Genomic DNA, 18,941 nt, shown 5'->3' on the forward strand with positions numbered 1-18,941 from the left:
AGTTTTGGGCCCCCCACTACAGAAAGGATGTGGACAAATTGGAGAGAGTCCAGTGGAGGGCAACAAAAATGATTAGGGGGCTGGGGCACATGACTTATGGGGAGAGGATGAGGGAACTGGGCTTATTTAGTCTGCAGAAGAGAAGAGTGTGTATGTGGGGGGGATTTGATAGCAGCCTTCAACTTCCTGAAGGTGGGTTCCAGAGGCCGATGTTCAGCTGTTCTCAGTGGTGGCAGATGACAGAACAAGGAGCCATGGTCTCAAGTTGCAGTGGGGACGGTCTAGGCTGGATATTAAGAAACACTATTTCACTAGGAGGGTGGTGAAGCACTGAAATGGGTTACCTAGGGAGGTAGTGGCATCTCCAATCTTAGAGGTTTTTAAGGCCTGGCTTGACAAAGCCCTGGCTGGGATGATTTAGTTGGGGTTGGTCCTGCTTTGAGCAGGGGGTTGGTCTAGATGACCTCCTGAGGTCTCTTCCAACCCTAATCGTCTGATTCTATGAACTCGGGTACTTGCAGAATGTACTGTTGCTTGGGAAATAAGTACCCACAGGGTGGCACTTTATTTGAAACCTTTCTTTACATTAAAAATCTAATAAATTATGAGTAATCACATTTTGTACAAAAATACAGAGTCTATTCTGCATACCTTCATAACTTTCACATGTGAATACTGATGGAAGACTAGATACCCAAAAGGAATAAAACAGCAACTTGACAGTGAAATAATTTACATTTATAAAGTACCTTTTGCATCAAATCAATTCATAAACTATATACTGCATCTACAATAATAATTTAACTTGTGAGTGAAATGCGGCCACCTCTGGCCTGGAATGCCACAGCTGTATCAAATTACCAGAGCAATAGTATGCAACAGTTAAGATCAGAAAGCGGAGCAGCCCCCTTTGGGGAATTTAAGTAGGAAGAAAGTACTCGGACTATCTAGGCTGGAATTTGGCTAGAACACCCTGGCTAAAATTCCTGTGCTTGCCATTGCTAATCTAGAGGTGATACTGTCAATAGCATAGGGTCCCATAAAGCTATGCAGGGTCACTGGTTTGGTACTGATTCAGAGGAAAGAGTGCCTCTTATTGAATAACTAACACAACTTCACTAAGCTACTCCATGGAAGTCTCCCATCCAAACAGTAACCAGGCTTGATGCTGCTCAGTTGATGAGACCATTGCTGGAGATTACTGGACATGAGAAATAAGTCTAATTTAATTGTAAATTGGGAGGCAGAGGTGAGTTTGGTTTTTCGCTTAAAGGTTTACACACCATTGAAAAACTTTTACACTTAAGTGCTATGTGTTAAATAGGAAAAAGTGACTTTCGGCCGCTGTTAGAAACAGTATCCTGCCTAACAAGGTAGAAAAAAGGCAATGAGAGTTCTGTTCTGATGATGTAATGCTTCTATCTTGATGCTTCTTTGGTACATTGTATTGTCATCTGATATCCAGCTGGGGAGGTTTTGGTTGGGGAAGGGGGATTCTCTGTAAGATTCTCTCCAATATGTACCATTTAATTAAGCTTTTGTTAAACTGCTATTTTTTTTCTTAATTCACTTCTTGACAGTTACTTTTGTCCAAACAAAACAATTTGGAACCTATGGCTGAAAAAAAATGCACAGAACACTTTAGCAGGGGAATGTTTCCACTGTTCTTTGAAGTTCTTTACTAGTCTGTTCACACCTTTGTATAAGGAATTAAGTGGAAGCAACTCTCCAAATATTTTTCTTTTGAACAACAGTGACTCTATAGTCTGAGACACATTCTGCAAAGAGAATTCTATCTTCTTATCTCTCATCACTGCGGCAGCCAGATTGTAATTCATATTTTGCAGATGTCAAAGTCTGCAGCAGTCATGGGGGAATATTGTGACATATGGTTTTAAGAGCCCCACTTTATTTTCATTCCCTTTGGATGTGAATGAATACATGCTCATCCCATTGTAAAGAGTTATAAAAGATCCTATGTAGCTTTCTTTTGAGGGTAAGTAACTTTCTTTGTGTTATCAGATCCCACAGTGTATAACCTACATGGGTGAAAATTCATGATGAAATATATACTTTATATAGGTCAGTGTATGATTAATATTTAGGAATATATGAAATTAATGTAACAATAATATATGAAATACGCTTTCTCTCTTCAGGTGGGTATATTTCCCCACCCCCCCCCCCCCATTAATCTGAAGTCCTCTCAAAATGTGACAGTTGTTTTGACATGATAGTCGTATTTAAGCTCTTCAGGTCCCGTTAATATGTTTATTTATTTTTCAGACCATGCTGTTCCTCTGCCTTCACTCAGTGGTGTTGAGCGTCCAGGGCTCAATCCTGCAAGGTGCTGAGTTTTTTGGCTCTGATCCAGTGACATACTTCAGAATGTGCTTCACTGCGTGAGTAGTTCCATAGACTTCAATGGGACTACTCACATGACTGAAGCTGTGTTGGACTGAATTGTGCTAGAGTGCTAATCAGTACCTTGCAGGAACTAGCCCTTACTGCAGTTTGTAAAGTCTGATACTTCATTTTATTCCCTGAGTGAGGTGCTGACACCTTAGCACTGCAAAAGGATCCTAAACCATAGGCTCTTAACCACCCCACAGTGTCCCATTGATTTGGTCAGGGAATAGGGCTTGTGCTTGTCAACCTCTTTGTAGGGTAGCAGCTTTATGCTGTTTTGCAGTGTTGCTCTATGCTGTTAAGCAACTGCCATGTTCTGTCCTAGAGGTGGCTGCAATTATCCTAACTTGCCAAGCACTTTAAAATGAAAAGAATTATTAAAAGTAAGATGATGTATTTTATCATATCATAAAATGAATAATCTTTTTATAGTTAGTAAGGATTATTTGCTGAGTTTGATAGTTGTCCTTTCATTTTGGCTATTGCCATTTCTCTCTCTTAACTTTCTTTGCTCTAACTACCTTGCTAGTTTGCTGTAGGTAACCCTCAGCAAAACAGGCTAATACAACCAGACTTGGATTAGAGAAAAAAATCAGTTTTCAGTTTACAAATCTGTTATGTCAGAAAATTATTGCTTGTGGTGACATTTGCAGAAAATTGGCATTGTGAGATGCAGTTGCTAAAAGTCTGTAAAAGTTTAAGAAAATTGTAGAAACATAGGAAACTTACGTAACCGAACAGGCAAACAATAAAACAAAGCTGGTACTTTAGATGTGGTACCATGCCAGCAACGAGGTTCCTATAAAACAAATCTTTAAAAATGAAGTCGCATACTGTAGTTAAGTGAACCATTACAAAATAGAACTAGTTCGGTGAACAAGACAAACTATAATTAGCAACTGCATGCCCAGAGCAACCTACAATTTTTAATGTATTTACATTGAAATGTTCTATTTAGTGTCTGTGATAGAGGGTCTGTCAAAAAGGGTTCTGAATAAATACTGAATATCAAATACATTTGTAACCAGTAAAATATTAATAGTGCCACCTTAGCAGCTTTGCACAATTACTGTGAAAATTCACTACCCTGGGCACAAAATCCACACACATGCCCTTTAGCATGCTGATTGGGGCTAGTGAAAAAAATTAAATTAAAATTAAAAAAATTATCCACCCAGTGAGTGAAGCCATAACCCCAGATCCCAAAGTAGGCTGGGAAGCTTGCACTGAAGCATAGCAATCTTACAGACGTGGATGCTGGCAAACATGCTCACAGGGGACCTGATGTTTTTACTGCCCCTTTTGTAAAAGTGTGCCTGCTTGAAGACTTGACTTCTGGGAACCTGCAGCGGGCCCATCCCCCCTCTTTGTGCCCCTTACTCCCACCCCCAAACAGGGAGAAAGGGAGGAACTGCCCTAGGAAAGTTGCCCTCCTATGCTGCTTAGGCCTTTAATTACCTTGGCCAGTCCTGGAGCTGGACCTCCTTCTTGGGATAATCCCACCCCCCCTCAATTGCATACCTTCTCTCCTCCGCCTCCACCAAGGCCTCCTCCTGCCCCTCCAGCTTCTCTCCCCCCAGACTGCGCAGTAAGAGCCTGATAAGCAGCAAGCTGCGGCTAATGTCAGCAGGGTTTTGCGGTGCTGGATTCATAGCACAAGCCACAGGTTGTGTGTTGCGCTCCAACTGCCCCCTATGGACTGTGCTGGACCAGCAGGTAGTTAGAATGCAACATGCAGCCTATGGCTTGGGCAGTGAATCCAAAAGCATTTCAACCCCATTCAAATTTTCCATGGCTTGCCTACTATCAGACCCACACTTTGCAGTCTGTGCATGTGCCACAGGTGCAGTGGAGAAGAATGCCGCAGCGACCATTCTGTTTGCTGTGTTTGTTGGACCCGAGTGATGGTGCGTGACATACACATATTTTTTTACATGCTTCAGCTTGCAAAATTAGTAGATTTAAACCCGAGTTACTAATTTCATAATTATATTAAGATCAGGATGATTATGAAAAAATTAGAGAGGGTGGCATCTCTGCAATGTTTGCAGAATTTTTGAAGTTGGCCAACGAAGTCACTGAAGGGGCCAACCTGAAGCATTTGCGTTAGGAGTACAAATTGGCCTAGGACCACTGCTATACCAGTGCTTGATGTCTGTCCTGGCACAGTGTGATGACTAGCACCAACCAAATTTAAGGAAAATCAAGAGAGGTCTTGAATTCTGAATTTAGGAGTCAAAGGGATAGGACATATTTTTAACATAATACTGATTAAAAAATTGTGGAAGATCTGATTTAGTTAACTGATTTATTTACAGTCATCTGTAAACTATTTTATTTTTAAAGATATTTAGTAATATTTCTATGTTTTAAAGATAAAACTAGTCCAAAACCATGTTTTTGTACCTCTGCCACAAAAGTTTTTTTTATTTAATGTTTTAGAAAGGGCAATAAAAATCCAGGAGTTGGTTATATGCTATGATCCATATGCTTGCTTCAGCTCGATGCACATATACAAGGCCAGAATAGACCCTAGGTGATAAATAAAATTCTGCCTTTCTCTTTTCTCTTTCCATATCTTGCTCTCTTTATAAACAAAAATAATTTCTACTGACTCAGATTCACAAGAGCCATACTGCACTCCAAGCATGCCTGCTAGAAACAGCTGAACATTACAAGCAGGTGTTACCAACAAGTAATGTTTCTCACATCTATACATACAATGTTCTCTCATTTCCTCTCTACTCCCCCCCCCAACAGTTGAAATAGCATTGTATAAAAAGTTGCTGGGCTATTTTCTCACATTTATTCATGTACAATAGTTAAATATCAGAAGTGATTACATGAAGGGGGAAAAAAATCAAACCTCTACTGTATCTATTAAATCCTCTGGCAGATAATAACTTCTTGCCATATTTTCTTAATGTAAATGGAAACAGAAACTAAACCAAGCAAATGAGCCCTCCTGAGCCAGCTGTCCTTTCTAATATGCTTATACAGTTGATCACATGAATATTTATTGTGTCCTCAATTCGCTATAGGTACAAGAGTTTTCATTCAACCAACAGGCCCCAGCACATCAGATTTTAATTTGGAGAATATAATAAATGTAAAAAATCTGTAGTGTTATTTTTACTGAATTAACTTAAATTCAGTACAACCCCATCATGCTTGCTGAACCTGTGCACAGAAGGCCTTGGCCTCCAACTGATCTGTGGGAATTGGCAGGGTAGGGTGGGACCAACCTAGTGATCTGTTCGGGGGGAGGAGGGAAGGAGGTAAGCTTGCCTAGTGTTAATAAACACTTACTAGCAGTGTTTTCTCACATTTATAAAAATATAAAGTCTAATCACTTCATTCTGGCAGTGCAAGCAGTTGCATTTCATTGTTTTCCTTGTTACTGCAAGTCAGGCTTCTTCATAAGTTTTCTTCAAATAAAAAAAGATCAGTGTGACTGATGTTTGGTTCTGTCGATCCCCTGAAATCCTGTGATAAGCATGCTAAAAGGAGAGTGTAGCTATTGCAGAGTGATTTCCTCACAATAAACCCCTTCCAAAAGGCCTATAGCTCTTAATTCTCCCTACTGTAAAGTGTGGGTAAAATTCTACACAAAAAATTGTGGAACCAACACATGCTGAATGTAATCAGTTATCCACTCCATTTTTTGTCCTGGGCACTCCTGTCTTTCTGTGTATGTGTGTATTTGGGCTGCAAATTCTTCCAAGAACAGAGCTTGTTCATTATCTGTTAAGCACCTAACATACTGATTTCTTTAGCAAGAGTTTCCAGTAAACTATGTGTGGAGAATAAGTATTATTAACTATTTCCACAGAAATCGGAGAAATGATGATGCTCGAGTCAATGCCAGGCACAAGTTTGTGAGAATCAGCATAATTATAAAATGTAAATAATGTTTCAGTACAGAAGTTACCAAAACATTTTTGTAAAGAAAATAATACGTCAAAAAGTCCCCAAGTGGGTTTTGTGAACATTTGTGATGGTTTTCTTATTCCAGTATAGCATCAAAGGAGGTGCTGGTGAAACATGATGACATATAACCTAGGGAGGTGGTGGAAATCTCCTTCCTTAGAGGTTTTTAAGGCCCGGCTTGACAAAGCCCTGGCTGGGATGATTTAGTTGGGGATTGATCCTGCTTTGAGCAGGGGGTTGGACTAGATGACCTCCTGAGATCCCTTCCATCCCTGATATTCTATGATTCTATGATCATTATGCGCCCATGACTATTAGATTTATAAAACGTCTTAAAACAGATCTAAATAAGAGACAGCCAGACAGAGGTTTCTCACAAAATGCAGGCTTAACTGACACCTATAAAATCCAAGATAAGCGTCTGAATGACTACAGAAAATAGTATTATAAAAAAGTTAACTTCAGACTTAGAGTTTCTTTGAACTCCTTGGGGTTTTGAGATAAAGAATAGCTTTATTGACTGACTGATGAACCTGTGTGTATGAGATCTGAGACTATTATTTGTGCCCACACTTCACCTGTACTTCTTAGTGGGTAACAAGGTGCCTCAGGATCCAAACCTAGGAGAAAGATTCACCTCTGACAAATCTCCAAGCTTTTAAGAGCTGAAAATCTGAAATGTAAGATGTCCATCTATCCCTGCCTGAATATCTTTGAAAACAGCAATGAAAAACCACCTGCAATGTGATTACACAGTGGAACATACTTGTGATTTATGAGCAAAGAATCTAGCTTTCCATTTCGATTTTTACTTATTTTAAGAGTTTATTTTTTGGCTGGTTGTTTGCCTTTTAATCTGCAAAACTAGGTTTCTCTACATAGCTTGAAGCTAAAATTGGTTGTTCAAGGCAAATGACAAACCTACAAATTAAAAAAAAATGAAACAATTTTAAATGCTTAAGTGAGACAAAAGAGATTGCTAATGTTACTGAAAATTCTTCACTGTTATTCTCAGGCTTCAGTTGCTCACCTGGCCATTCAATATCTTTGGAGCACAGAGCATGCAGAATGCTTCCCACACCACTTTCTTTAATATATGTGGGCCCAGTCCTGCAAACATACAGATGACTAGTCCATTTGGAATGAGTGGGACTGCTCATGTGTGTGATTTTGCAGGATCAGGATCTGTCAAGGAAACATTACCGTGTTTTTGGTGAACTCCTGGGGAGTCAATGGGAGTTCTTCTATAGACTTCAGTGGAGCCAGGATTCCACCCTCTGTTTTTATCAGTATTTCTTTTTGGAAGTTGTTCATAATAAAATTAGAATCAGTGTTTGTTAGTTGGTGGCTTTCAGTCTAAAATGAAAATGAGAAACCATATTTATGGTCTCCAAACACTCAACTGACAGGAAAAATGACACAGAATCTTTTGAAAAACTATTACTTTGGTTCACAGATTTTTGATTAATTACATTGGTTATCTTCCTAAGAATAAACCAAAATTATACTCTTTTTCTCCAAAGAGACTCGATTTTACAACTGAATAGAACTGATCAAAGATTTTCCACTGAAACTTTTTTTTATAGAAAATGCTTTTTCAATTTAATGAAAATTTTCACCAAAAAGTTAAGATTTTGTAAAAAATGAGTTTTTTGATCAAAAACCAAAATCTTTTCAGTTTTAAAAAGATGTTCATTTTTCAGATGCAGAAAACTGAAAAATATTAAGGTTTTGGGTTTTCAGGTTCTTGACCAAAATCAGAAAAAAATGTCAACAAAAAGACATTTTGTTTAATTTTCATCTAAATTTTTCATGGGGTGGGGGAAGTATTTCCCACCCAGCTCCACGTGTAATGAACTTCACTTTAGATTTTGTAGACCCGAGACATTGACTTGTTTGCATTCAGGTCTTTTTTCGCCAAACAATGCTTTCAAGCTTCAGAAATTTCTAATTAAAGGGTAAATCCTGCTCATAGCTTATGTGGCTAGGTACGTCTCCCTAAGGAGCAGTGCACCTGTATGGTTCCGCTGCTCTCAAGAGGAGAGAGAGAAGATTCTGGGGTGCTATGCAGGCAATGCACACTCCCTGCATAATGCTGAGCTAAATGCCAAGGGGGCTCTCTGTATAACAGCAGGAAGGGTGAAGAGAAGGTTAGGTATAAGCAGAGTGACTGGTGGAGAGGCAGAATTGCTCCTAAGACTGCTCCTAGGCGGTCTTTTACCTGCCCTATGTACATCTGCCCAGAGTCCAGAATGGTCCTTTGAGCTCAGCATTGGGTAAAGAATTTTCTCCTGGATGTATAGGTCAAACAGTGTTATTAATTTATACATTTTCATTTATCTGAATTTAAAGCATGGCTGACTTTGTGTATTACTCTGCTTTGCCCCAGTGTAATCTCTTTCACTCTACCCTTGACATCCTGCCTGCAGTCCCGCTCTGTCCCCATCTAAGAATAGTGATTTAGTGAAAGATAATCCTGCTCTGAATTAAAGAACATTCCAAGCAATGATTTGCCAAAGAAGAGAGAGAGAGAGAGAGAGAGAAAATGTCTATGATTTTCACGGCATAGAAGAAATGTGCCATGAATGTTGGGTGTTTTAGCAAGTACCAACTTCTCCAAGAATATACTCAGGTCTAAAGATTGCCTGGAAACTATATAATAACAATTCTGTTTCTGAATTAAGGCTATATCCTGCCCATTCTGTGCAGAGATCAAGAGTAGAAAATAGTTCTTAGAGCATTTGATTAATTTCTACAAAACAAAGATACATCTGGTAAACAAACAGCACCAAAGATAACTCTTATAAAGATTTTATGAGAAAATGCAACTCAGATTGGAACAAGAACCATGGGTCTGATTCTGGGGTACACTGGTCCCTTCATGCCACCTTGCTGAGGCAAAGGGACTGTAACATAGGCCTAACTGGCTATACAGGAACAGTATAATGGGAATCCTCCATTGAGCCCTCATCATAAGGGATGTGACTGGGGAAAAGAGATTTGTCTGGAGCAGCTCTGGCTATTCCTGGTGCTAGAATGGTCCTTTAGGGCGCTGGGGCAGCTAGATATATATTACAAAAGCCTTCATATTTTTCTAACTTACGCTGGTCCCAGAATTAGAGAGTACCAAAGGTGCCCTAAAGCCATCTTTCTCTCACTGTCCTTAGGTCCTGTGCCAAATGCTAAGACCTGAGAATTAGACCTGAGAATCAGGGCCCATAAGCCCAACACCTGTGGCATTGGAATAATAATAATAATAACCATCATCACAAACAATTAAAAATATGTGCTGCATTGTTACAGATAAGGATACAATCTATTTGATCAATTTACAATAGAATGGCACTTAAAACTCACACTACTACATATGACCAAGTAATTGTTCCTCCAGGATTTACAGTAATTTATTTGTCGTAGAACAGAATTTTCACTGGGAATTAAGACTAAGGAGAATGTTATCATTGCACTATTAATGTTACATTTCCAAACTGTCAAACCTTACAGTCCGGTCTGGCAGAGTGAAGAAAAAATAAAGTAGGTGCCAGAAAACCATAATTAAATGTAGAAAATATTCAGTCCCTCTATCACCCTGACGGTTATGCCCAATGAGACTATTCCTTGGATTGTTCTTTTTCTAGGCACTGACTCTCCCAATTGATCATAAAACACAACACTTTATTTGAAAGAATAAAACTAGAGACAATGACTATTTGATACTACAGACTATTCCCTTCCAGACCTATTTCACTGAAGGGTTTTAATTCTATCATGGTTGGCTTAAAATGAATACATTAACATTTTTACTGCATACATTTAAATATTGATCGAAGCCATGCTTTGTGTTTTACTGTGGTATATCATCTAGTTAATACTTTCATGCTGTTAGTACGCTTTGCACTCTTGCTCAAACATGTTAATCACTTTGTCCAAATAAATATGTGGTGTAAAAAATAGATGGTTGCTAATGTTTCCCTATTAAAATTTTAGTGGAGCTAAATGACTGGTAACCTGCTTCCATTACTGTCTGGAGTGTTATCTTGTATCCTTTTCAGTTTGTTTATTTCACCACAGTTTCAAGATCCTTTACTTAATCTAAGCATTGAAAGGGAATGTTTCTCTTCATTTTATCACTATCTATGACAAATTTGTGACACTTTTTTTTAAATGGACATGATCTAGGAACTGCTCAAGTTCATAGAGGTTTGATACAATTACTATTTTAATGAGTTAATTTCACATCTCAACATCTGACCCTCCTCTTCATCTACTCTTGAAGCGCTTCAATTAATGCTAAATTTCCAGTAGCTACACATTTTTGTTCTAGGGAATTTGATCACTTTGACTCCGCTCTTTATTGTCTCCTGAAGGGTTGCATTTGAAATATTTCTCACTGCACTTCTGAGACTACCTTTCAATTAATTCTTTATAATTAAAAATGTATTGTAATTAACTGTGTAATATATATGCATATCAGTGCCCTCCACTTGATAGAATCATGACCACTCTACTGTGGGTCATACACCCTATTACCTACAGGAAATTCTCCATTAACTCCAGTAACTAGTGACCTGGGTTTTGGAACAGGAGTATTGTTTTTTTCCTATCTGCCACCACGAAGTTCCTGTTAGCCATGATGTACAGCAAAGCGATAACTATGGAGTCATACCTGGCTGACTGGCTATGGTTTTGTTACAGTATTAATTTTGAGGAGCCTACTGAATTTAACAAAAAAGTTGATTTGAGATAGTATGAAGAATGTTATAAATGCTTGACCATGAAATGTTGTGAATATACTTTGCATGATCACTTTCCATTGTGAAATTATAGGACTCTTCCAGTACCTCTTTAACTTGCATTTATTTTATCAGATTGAAACAGATAAATACATTGGAGGGGCTCAGAAGGGGGGAACTGTCATTAATTTCCTCCAAAAACAGTTTTGGCAAGTCGGGGGGGGGAAGGGGGGAAGCAGTTCAAATGGGCCTTTTGGCCACAGGGGAAGGGCTCAGTTTAGTCTGCAACCCACAAACTAGGTAGCAAATAGTTTCATGTGGCTTGATTTTTAGAATTATTGAGAATCCACAACTTCACTTGAACTCCATGGAAGCTACAGGTACTGATCACCTAGGAAAGTGAGACCCTGCCAGGGGCTTCTGGCATACAAGGGCACAATGTTAAGTCACCATTACACTATAGCTCTGGAGGCAGAAGTTGAGCTATGATCACTAATTGTCTCATTCTGCCACACTTTTCACACTGAGTAGTCCCACTGAAATTGTCCCACTGATTACAGAAATCAGCCCCTCTTTATCTCTCTCTACCACAAAGCATTCCAGTAGCTTGAGCAATGTCCTATAGGTAGGTTCAGTAAAGCGTATGTGAAGAGTCCATTTTTATTGCATGTGTCCTATGCTTTGTATCTAGCATTAATAAATGTTGTCATTATAACGCTATGACGCTATGTTGTATTAATAACAATAGGGCCAGATTCTCAGCTGGAGTGAATTGGTATAACTCTGGAACTATGGTAATTGACATTTGATAAGAATCTGTCCCATAATAGTTAGCTTTTATATTAATAAGAGGTATCCTTGCAGGGTGGCCCTGAGAGGCATAGAGCTCTTTGAATCCTATTAGTTGGGCAGATAAGTGTTTGAGACAAAGTTGTTCTCCATGTCCACTGAAGGCAGGACAGGAAGTAATGGGCTTAATCTGCAGCAAGGGAGATTTAGGTTTAAGTTCTGGAATAGGCTTCCAAGGGAGGGTGAGGAATCACCATCATTGGAGGTTTTTAAGAACAGGTTGGCAAACACCTGTCAGGGATGGTCTAGGTATGCTAGGTCCTGCCTCAGCGCAGGGGGCTGGACTTGATGTCTTCTCAAGGTCCCTTCCATCCCTACATTTCTATGACTCTTAACCCCAAAGGACAGAATAACCTTTCTGCCTATGCATACCATGGCAGGGATACTGTTCCCCAGCGAAGCAACTTTCAGTGTGTCTTAGGGCTTGTCTACGCTACCACTTAAGTCGATGTAATTTACGTAGTTTAGGGGTGTGAGAAAACCAGCCCCAGAGTGACATAAGTTACGTGGACTTAAAGCGATGTCTACACCATGCTATGTCAGCAGGAGACGCTCTCCCGTTGATGTAGCTTCTGCCTCTTGCTGAGGTGGAGTAATTACATTGATGGGACAGAACTGGTGCATCTTCACCAGACGTGCTACATTGGTGCAGCTCCATTGATGCAGCTGCGCCGAGATAGCGTGGTAGTTAAGACAAGCCCTAGAACTACAGACTGTTCTGCCAGATAAGTGACGAACACATACGGTATTAGGTGTCAGATTTTTTCCCTCCATTCAAACTTAAAGAAACAACAGGTGGTAGGTAGGCCTTTACTTACTTATTGTAGATCCAGATTCAGGCCTGTTCAAAGAGCTGATGATAACAAAGCCAAACCCTTCATTCTCTTTCCGGTGGATGACAACGTCACTGGTTTGTAAGCTGTGTGAAGTAAAGCCCTCTGGTGGTGTAGCATTACTACTAGATGCAGCATGATTACTGTTAGCATAAGCAGCATAGTCACTTCTAGGAGAACTGTGGTGTGTAGACACTGAACCTGGGCTTCTGCCATTTTCTGGGCAAGGGTCTCCTAAAATATAAATCATATAAGTATTACAGTTTAACTTGTTCAGTGACTTTATCAATTACTGTACCTTTGCTAATGCAACATGAATACAACTGACTGTTTATATTAAAGAAAGGAAACATAACAGATGTGAAAGAACTGAAATCTACCTGATTGTGCAAGCATTCAAGGGAAACCAGATAAAGCAAACATAAACTCAAACTCCTATTCTGCTCCACAGAGAAGAAAGGAATCTGTTGTAGGAAACAATACAAAGCTGTAGAGCAAAGAAAGTTAACACGAGCTATTCAATTAGCTGATCTGTCATCTAGGGGAAAAATTGGATGTCTAAGACAATACTAAATTATTTTGTCTTTGGATTAAAAGAATTTAAGCAGGCAGCTAATACAGAATAATTTGGATTAGCTTTATAATTTTCCTCTTATAAACTGATTAGCATACTCAAAAAATGTTTATGGAATGGAGGAGCAATACAATGAAAAATAATCACAACTAATTATTCTGTTGCTGCCTCCATAGTTACAATGCTCATTTAGAAGTTTTAAAGATGCTCTTACATGCAGAGTTAAAATGATCAAAGGTGCAAATGAACTCCATTAACCTTTTAGCTATGGCTTTATAGTTTATAAAAGCAGAGAGGATGAGAAATTTTGCACGATTAAGCACTTCCTCATACAAACATTGCTGGCTGTCAGTAACTGTAAATAATTAAGTGATGCTTGTACATGGAAAAAATGTACTTATATTCATTGCAGACCTTTTGTTTCAGATGAATCATACCTATCACAGTTTAAATATAGTAGTTTCAGATAAATATACAATGGATGTTTTCTGTCCCTAGTAGTAACAGTGGTGCAGTCATACTACAAAATATCTGACAAGCTTCACATTCTGCCCCTCAGAGCCCTCAAAAGAATTTACAAGTTAAAAGTTTCAAGTCTGAAATCTATTTTCTGAATACAATAAGCAGGATCCAAGGACAAACTATTATTTTCTCAGGCAGGTAAGTGTGTTCTTTAACAGTCCTTGTGCAACTTTGAAATAGAGTGATTAGGGAGAGTAACAAGGAGGAAAACCAAACAATTATTGTGCCAGTACATTAGAATACCAAATCTCCGAGAGTTATTGGACCCCATCTGCAACTAAATGCCATAGTCAAAGACAAGAGAGATCACATTTTCTAGCTGTCGTGTTTTAGAAGGTTGACTCTGTATATGTTTACTGTGTATGTCAGTTTGGCTGCAACAAAAAGAAAATGATCTTACCGCCCTGCATTATCAGGAGCAGACTTTGTTATAAATGAATGCCAGAGATTCTCATTAACTACACAAAAGGAATGAAAACGGAGGAAGAGCAAATTTTAGATGGCTATTAGATTTTCTTCTCTTTTTCTGAAAGATATTCATCAAAAATTTTTTTTTGCTGCTCTGCCTGCAAAGAAATGGCAGTTTAATTTCTATGTCCTCTGAAACATCACTTTTTTCTAACCAAGCAGGTTTCAGGACCTCAAGTTTGGTAATTCTTTACCTCAGTTCTTGAGAAAGAGGACATCTAAGATTCTGAGGCAGAGCTGTGCAAAATAGTCACATCAAATCTCAAGCCCATTTGGAAGACATTTTCTAACCCCAGCCTGCGCTAGCAAATGGTTTGGTCTGAGGTTGTCTGTCCAGATCAGAAGCTGGTTAACCTCATTTCTATCCCACCTCCTAGCAAAATCCTTGAAAACATAGAAGGAAGCAAGGGTCTGGTGGCCTTGAAACTTAGAGGTAAGGGCTTCCCCTTGGAGATTAATGTTTTTCTAAAACCTGTGAACCAAACTGCTGGGCTCTGTTTGAAACCTGAACTCAGCGAGATTTGCACAGTCCTAGTCTTGACTCTGTAGTTTGAGAGTGTATTGGGACCATCTGAGGATGTCTTTTCTTCCTAAGGCCTTTCCTCTATGCCCGATCTCTTTATTCACCCAATATTGCCTAAGGCTTGTACTTTTCTTTTCTTTTCTTTGTAGAGGAAGGCAAGCTTTCTTATCACTCCTATGCCTGATTTCCACAACCCCAAAGTCATTCACAGCCAGGACATGAATAGATCAACCCAAGAAAGTACAAACATATGTGTAAATGTCAATTTTTTAAAACACCACATTCCAAATTAACCTTTCCTTTGTTATGTAAGGGTCTACCTTTTTTTTAAAAAGAATGATTTCTTTCTATGGTTTTCTTTTGCAAATTCTAGTTTTCTTTACATTTTACCTGCATATTTCTGACTGTTGCTTATATTAAGAGTATTTTCACTATGGAAAGTTAGGGCATATTCTCCTCTCAGTCAAGCTGGTGTACCACCCTTGACCACAATGAAATTGCACTGGTTTAATTTAGATGAGAATCTGATCCATTGCATAGAAAAAAGAATAGAAAAATCATATTAACTTGTAATTGGATATGAATTAGGTTCTAATTCTGCAAGTTACATGAGGGTAGACTATTATTCCTGCATGATATAAATTTCAGGATCAGGACCTTAATGTTGTGCATCAATATGAAAATAAAGAATAACAAAACTGCAAGACTAGTAAAAATTGTAGGACAAATGTTTCTGCAAATCTAGTATTTGTTGTACAATTTTTTTAACAGCAATATAAGGAAAGCACAAGTTCTCCATATTGCACATACTCAGAACCAAGAACTTCATTTTAACCCTATCAGCCTTAGGTGAGGATGAATGCCAGTACCTTTGTACTGATTTTGCATTTTCACTTCATGTAAATAATGCTACATTTTTGTTTAAAGATAACATTCAATACATCACATCAATCTAAAAACTTGTACAGCTTCATAAGCAGTTAAACAATGAGTCATACACTATATTTCAGAGTTTGTCACTATCAAGGCTGAAGAATAATCTAGGATGTTTTACTAGCTTGATTCAATTTCTGTGTCAGGAGTCCTATGTGATTAATAGAAACTCTTAAAAAGTTCCTTACATAATGTAAGTCAAACAACCACCAAAGGATGATAACTACACTGTCTGTACTAACTCTTGTAATTATTATTCTTGTCTACAGTCCAGTTTCCATAGAGGCTGATAAAATCTACTAACCCTTAGGAAACTAACAAATCCCCACGTGTTCAGTATTTTACCTTGGTAACTGGCCATTTTCCTAGTGTTTGGGGAGCTCCTAGGGGGCGTTGAGCCAGGTTGGAGGGAGGATTTCTGGCTGCAGGATTCTAGAGTTAACAGAAGAAAGTCAGTCCCGAGATAGGGAAGATGGACAATGACCTGACAGCGTGCCAGAGATGGGAAATGGGGACTATGAACAACAATAAGTGGGTTAGGAGCATGAGGTTGCTGGACTGCTGGGGTGGGCAGGAAGGGGAAGGCAAAGGCTAAGGAGATGGAGCAGGGAAAGAGAAAGGGCTCCTTGGTGGATGGAGAGGGAGAAGACAGAAGGGGCCGATGACATGTTTACTAATTTCTGATCCCTCATTAAAGTGCCCTAATGATGAGCTTGTTCTAAGGGTTATATTAGATTATTAAACTTCATTCACATAAGCAAAGAGTTTAACTGAATGAGAACAGATTCGCTCATTAAAAACTCTTGTTAAACAGATGCTGCCAGGATATATTTAGAAAAAGTCTCCTCTGTGTTACCAATAACACCTTAGATGGTCAAGACTTAAAGAATTTAAAATGTCTCATTTGTTTTATGCAGTGTTGTTGTAGCCGTGTGCAGTGTCAGTCCCAAGATATTACAAAAACAAAGTGGATGAGGTAATATCTTTTATTGGACTAACTTCTGTTGGTGAGAGAGACAAGCTTTTGAGCTACTCTCTTAGTACCTTTCCCAGACCGGAAGACAAGCTCTGGGTAGCTCGAAAGCTCATCTCTCTTACCAACAGATATTACCTCACCCATCTTGTCTCTCTAATTTGCTTTACATTATTAATCCTGTTTGTTTATCTTCTGCACTTTCTGCTTGGAAAGGGAAACCAGACTGCCCTGTTTCTAGTTATTATTTATATAGCACTAAAAGACTTGAGATGGCTTCCTTTGAAGTCAGTGGCAAAACTCCCATTAACTTCAATGGCAGCAGGACTGGGCTCAGAACATCAAAGCAACGGAAGGAATTCCTGCCCTAAAGAGCTTACAATCTGCAAGCCTTTTCCTACTTGCTTTACTCACACCAATGACTTCAATAAGACCACTCAAATGAGTAATACGAGCACCCTTTGGTCCTAACATGGCACAAGTAGGAACAATACAGGAGAACATAGTATGGAACAAACACAGAGTCACTCATGATCATTACAGCAGGATTGTCACTCTTACTTCCTGGTTCTCTAGGAAACAGGCACAACGCTGCAATGTTTGCTTCACAAACACTGCCAGGGAATGTTGAAGGACAAAGGTTTTCCAAGACTTAATTCTTTAAATAATAAAAAAAATGATTATAAAGTTAGTTTTTGTTAAAACTTTTTCTTTTTTAAAAAAGCATTACCTAAATTACTGCCCCCTTTATTGACAACTCTTGGTTAGTTTTTCTGCATTTCCCTTTTTATTAACATACCTATAGATAGCACCTTTCTTCTCACAGTGAGATTCACTTGCCCATTTCGGGCTGCATTATGCATGAGATCAATCACATATCGGTGGGTTTTGCCAGCCACTGGGATCCCATCTACATACAACAACTCATCACCAGGATGTAGACGACCATCTCTGTCTGCAGAGCCCATTGCAATTACTGCTCCAATCAGAATCTAGATAGTGAAACAAATGGGAATGTTAAATATATTCAGGATGGTGCTGGTGGTTCACTGGGTAGCATTTTTCCCTTTCAGTTAAAATTTAATTAATGTTCCCAAAAGGCATTCGGTGGCATTGTGCTACTGCTCTTTAAATAAGAACAAAACCCTGATCACTCAGGATCATTTAAAGATGCCATTCTGTTTTCCACAAGAGATGGAGTGATAAACCTGAGAATTCTAGCGTTACTGCAACATTGGCTAGCTATACTTTAAGTCTTTAAAACAAGATTGTATGTCTAAGGGCTTGTCTATACTTACGGCTATATCGGCATTGCTGTGATTGATGCAGCAGTGTCAATTTAGCAGGTTTGGTGAAGACCTGTTAAGTCAATGGCAGAGCACTCTCCTGTCGACTCCTGTATTCCACCTCCCCGATAAGAGTAAGGGAAGTCAGCGGGAGAGCATCTCCTGTCGACACGGTACAGTGTAGACACTGCAGTAAGTGGATCTAGCTACGTCTATTTCAGTTACGTTATTCACATAACTGAAGTAGCGTAACTTAGATCAATTTACCATGGTAGCTAAGAGAGCTACTCTAGTTTGACAACATGCTGTTGGGTTTGATGCAGGAATTACTAGGTGAAGTTCTATGGTCAGTGTTATGCAGGAAGTCAGACTAGATGAACATAATGGTTGCGTTTGGCCATCAAATCTGTGAATCTATATATTGTCCACCTATGTTCCCTGACCGCTATAGTCTATAAAATAGTTTGATATATTTAATCTCAAAGGTGTTTACCTGAATTTCAGTAGTGAGTTGAATTGATCCCTAGTTAGCAAACTACTTTGGGATCCTTTGGTAAGAAAGTTGCTGTATCAGGCATTTCTGCTGATAAAAAATAGTTAAGGAGTAACTGACTGGCAAAAAGAGAAGAAGAGGAGAAATGTCAACTTTTTCCGTGCAGATGGAGTTTTTAAATGGAGGACATGCTCAAATGCACATTTAAAATCAACTTGTTTTAGACAGATAAACCCAGTAAATAGGAACATTCAAAGATTTCTAATGAATTTTTCCAGACATATATTTTTTTCCATGACATATTTGGAATAAAAATCAAGATTAAATCACACAAAACCTGAATTCCCTGAAAATATTTGTATGTTTAAATTATTCACAAAGTTATTTCCTGATTTTTCTCTCTTTCGTTCAGGTT

The 18,941-nt window shown here is 38.7% G+C and overlaps 1 protein-coding gene across 30 annotated transcripts in view; it reads right to left on the minus strand.

Moving 5' to 3' along the window:
- Window positions 1-18,941, minus strand: part of MAGI2 (membrane associated guanylate kinase, WW and PDZ domain containing 2) — a 1,173,000-nt gene that overhangs the window by 71,075 nt on the left and 1,082,984 nt on the right. For 17 of the 30 annotated variants that reach the window (XM_038415335.2, XM_038415319.2, XM_043497771.1 and 14 more), the window contains 2 exons: window positions 17,547-17,739; window positions 12,740-12,988 (listed from right to left, as the gene is read on the minus strand). In XM_038415335.2, coding sequence (XP_038271263.1) covers window positions 12,740-12,988; window positions 17,547-17,739 — 442 coding nt within the window. Of the gene's footprint in view, window positions 1-12,739; window positions 12,989-16,119; window positions 16,207-17,546; window positions 17,740-18,941 lie in introns of all 30 variants that reach the window. The other 13 variants (XM_043497794.1, XM_043497686.1, XM_043497696.1 and 10 more) reach the window with 1 other exon arrangement.

This window comes from Dermochelys coriacea, chromosome 1 (assembly GCF_009764565.3).
Source record: "Dermochelys coriacea isolate rDerCor1 chromosome 1, rDerCor1.pri.v4, whole genome shotgun sequence".
Lineage (NCBI taxonomy): Eukaryota > Metazoa > Chordata > Testudines > Dermochelyidae > Dermochelys > Dermochelys coriacea.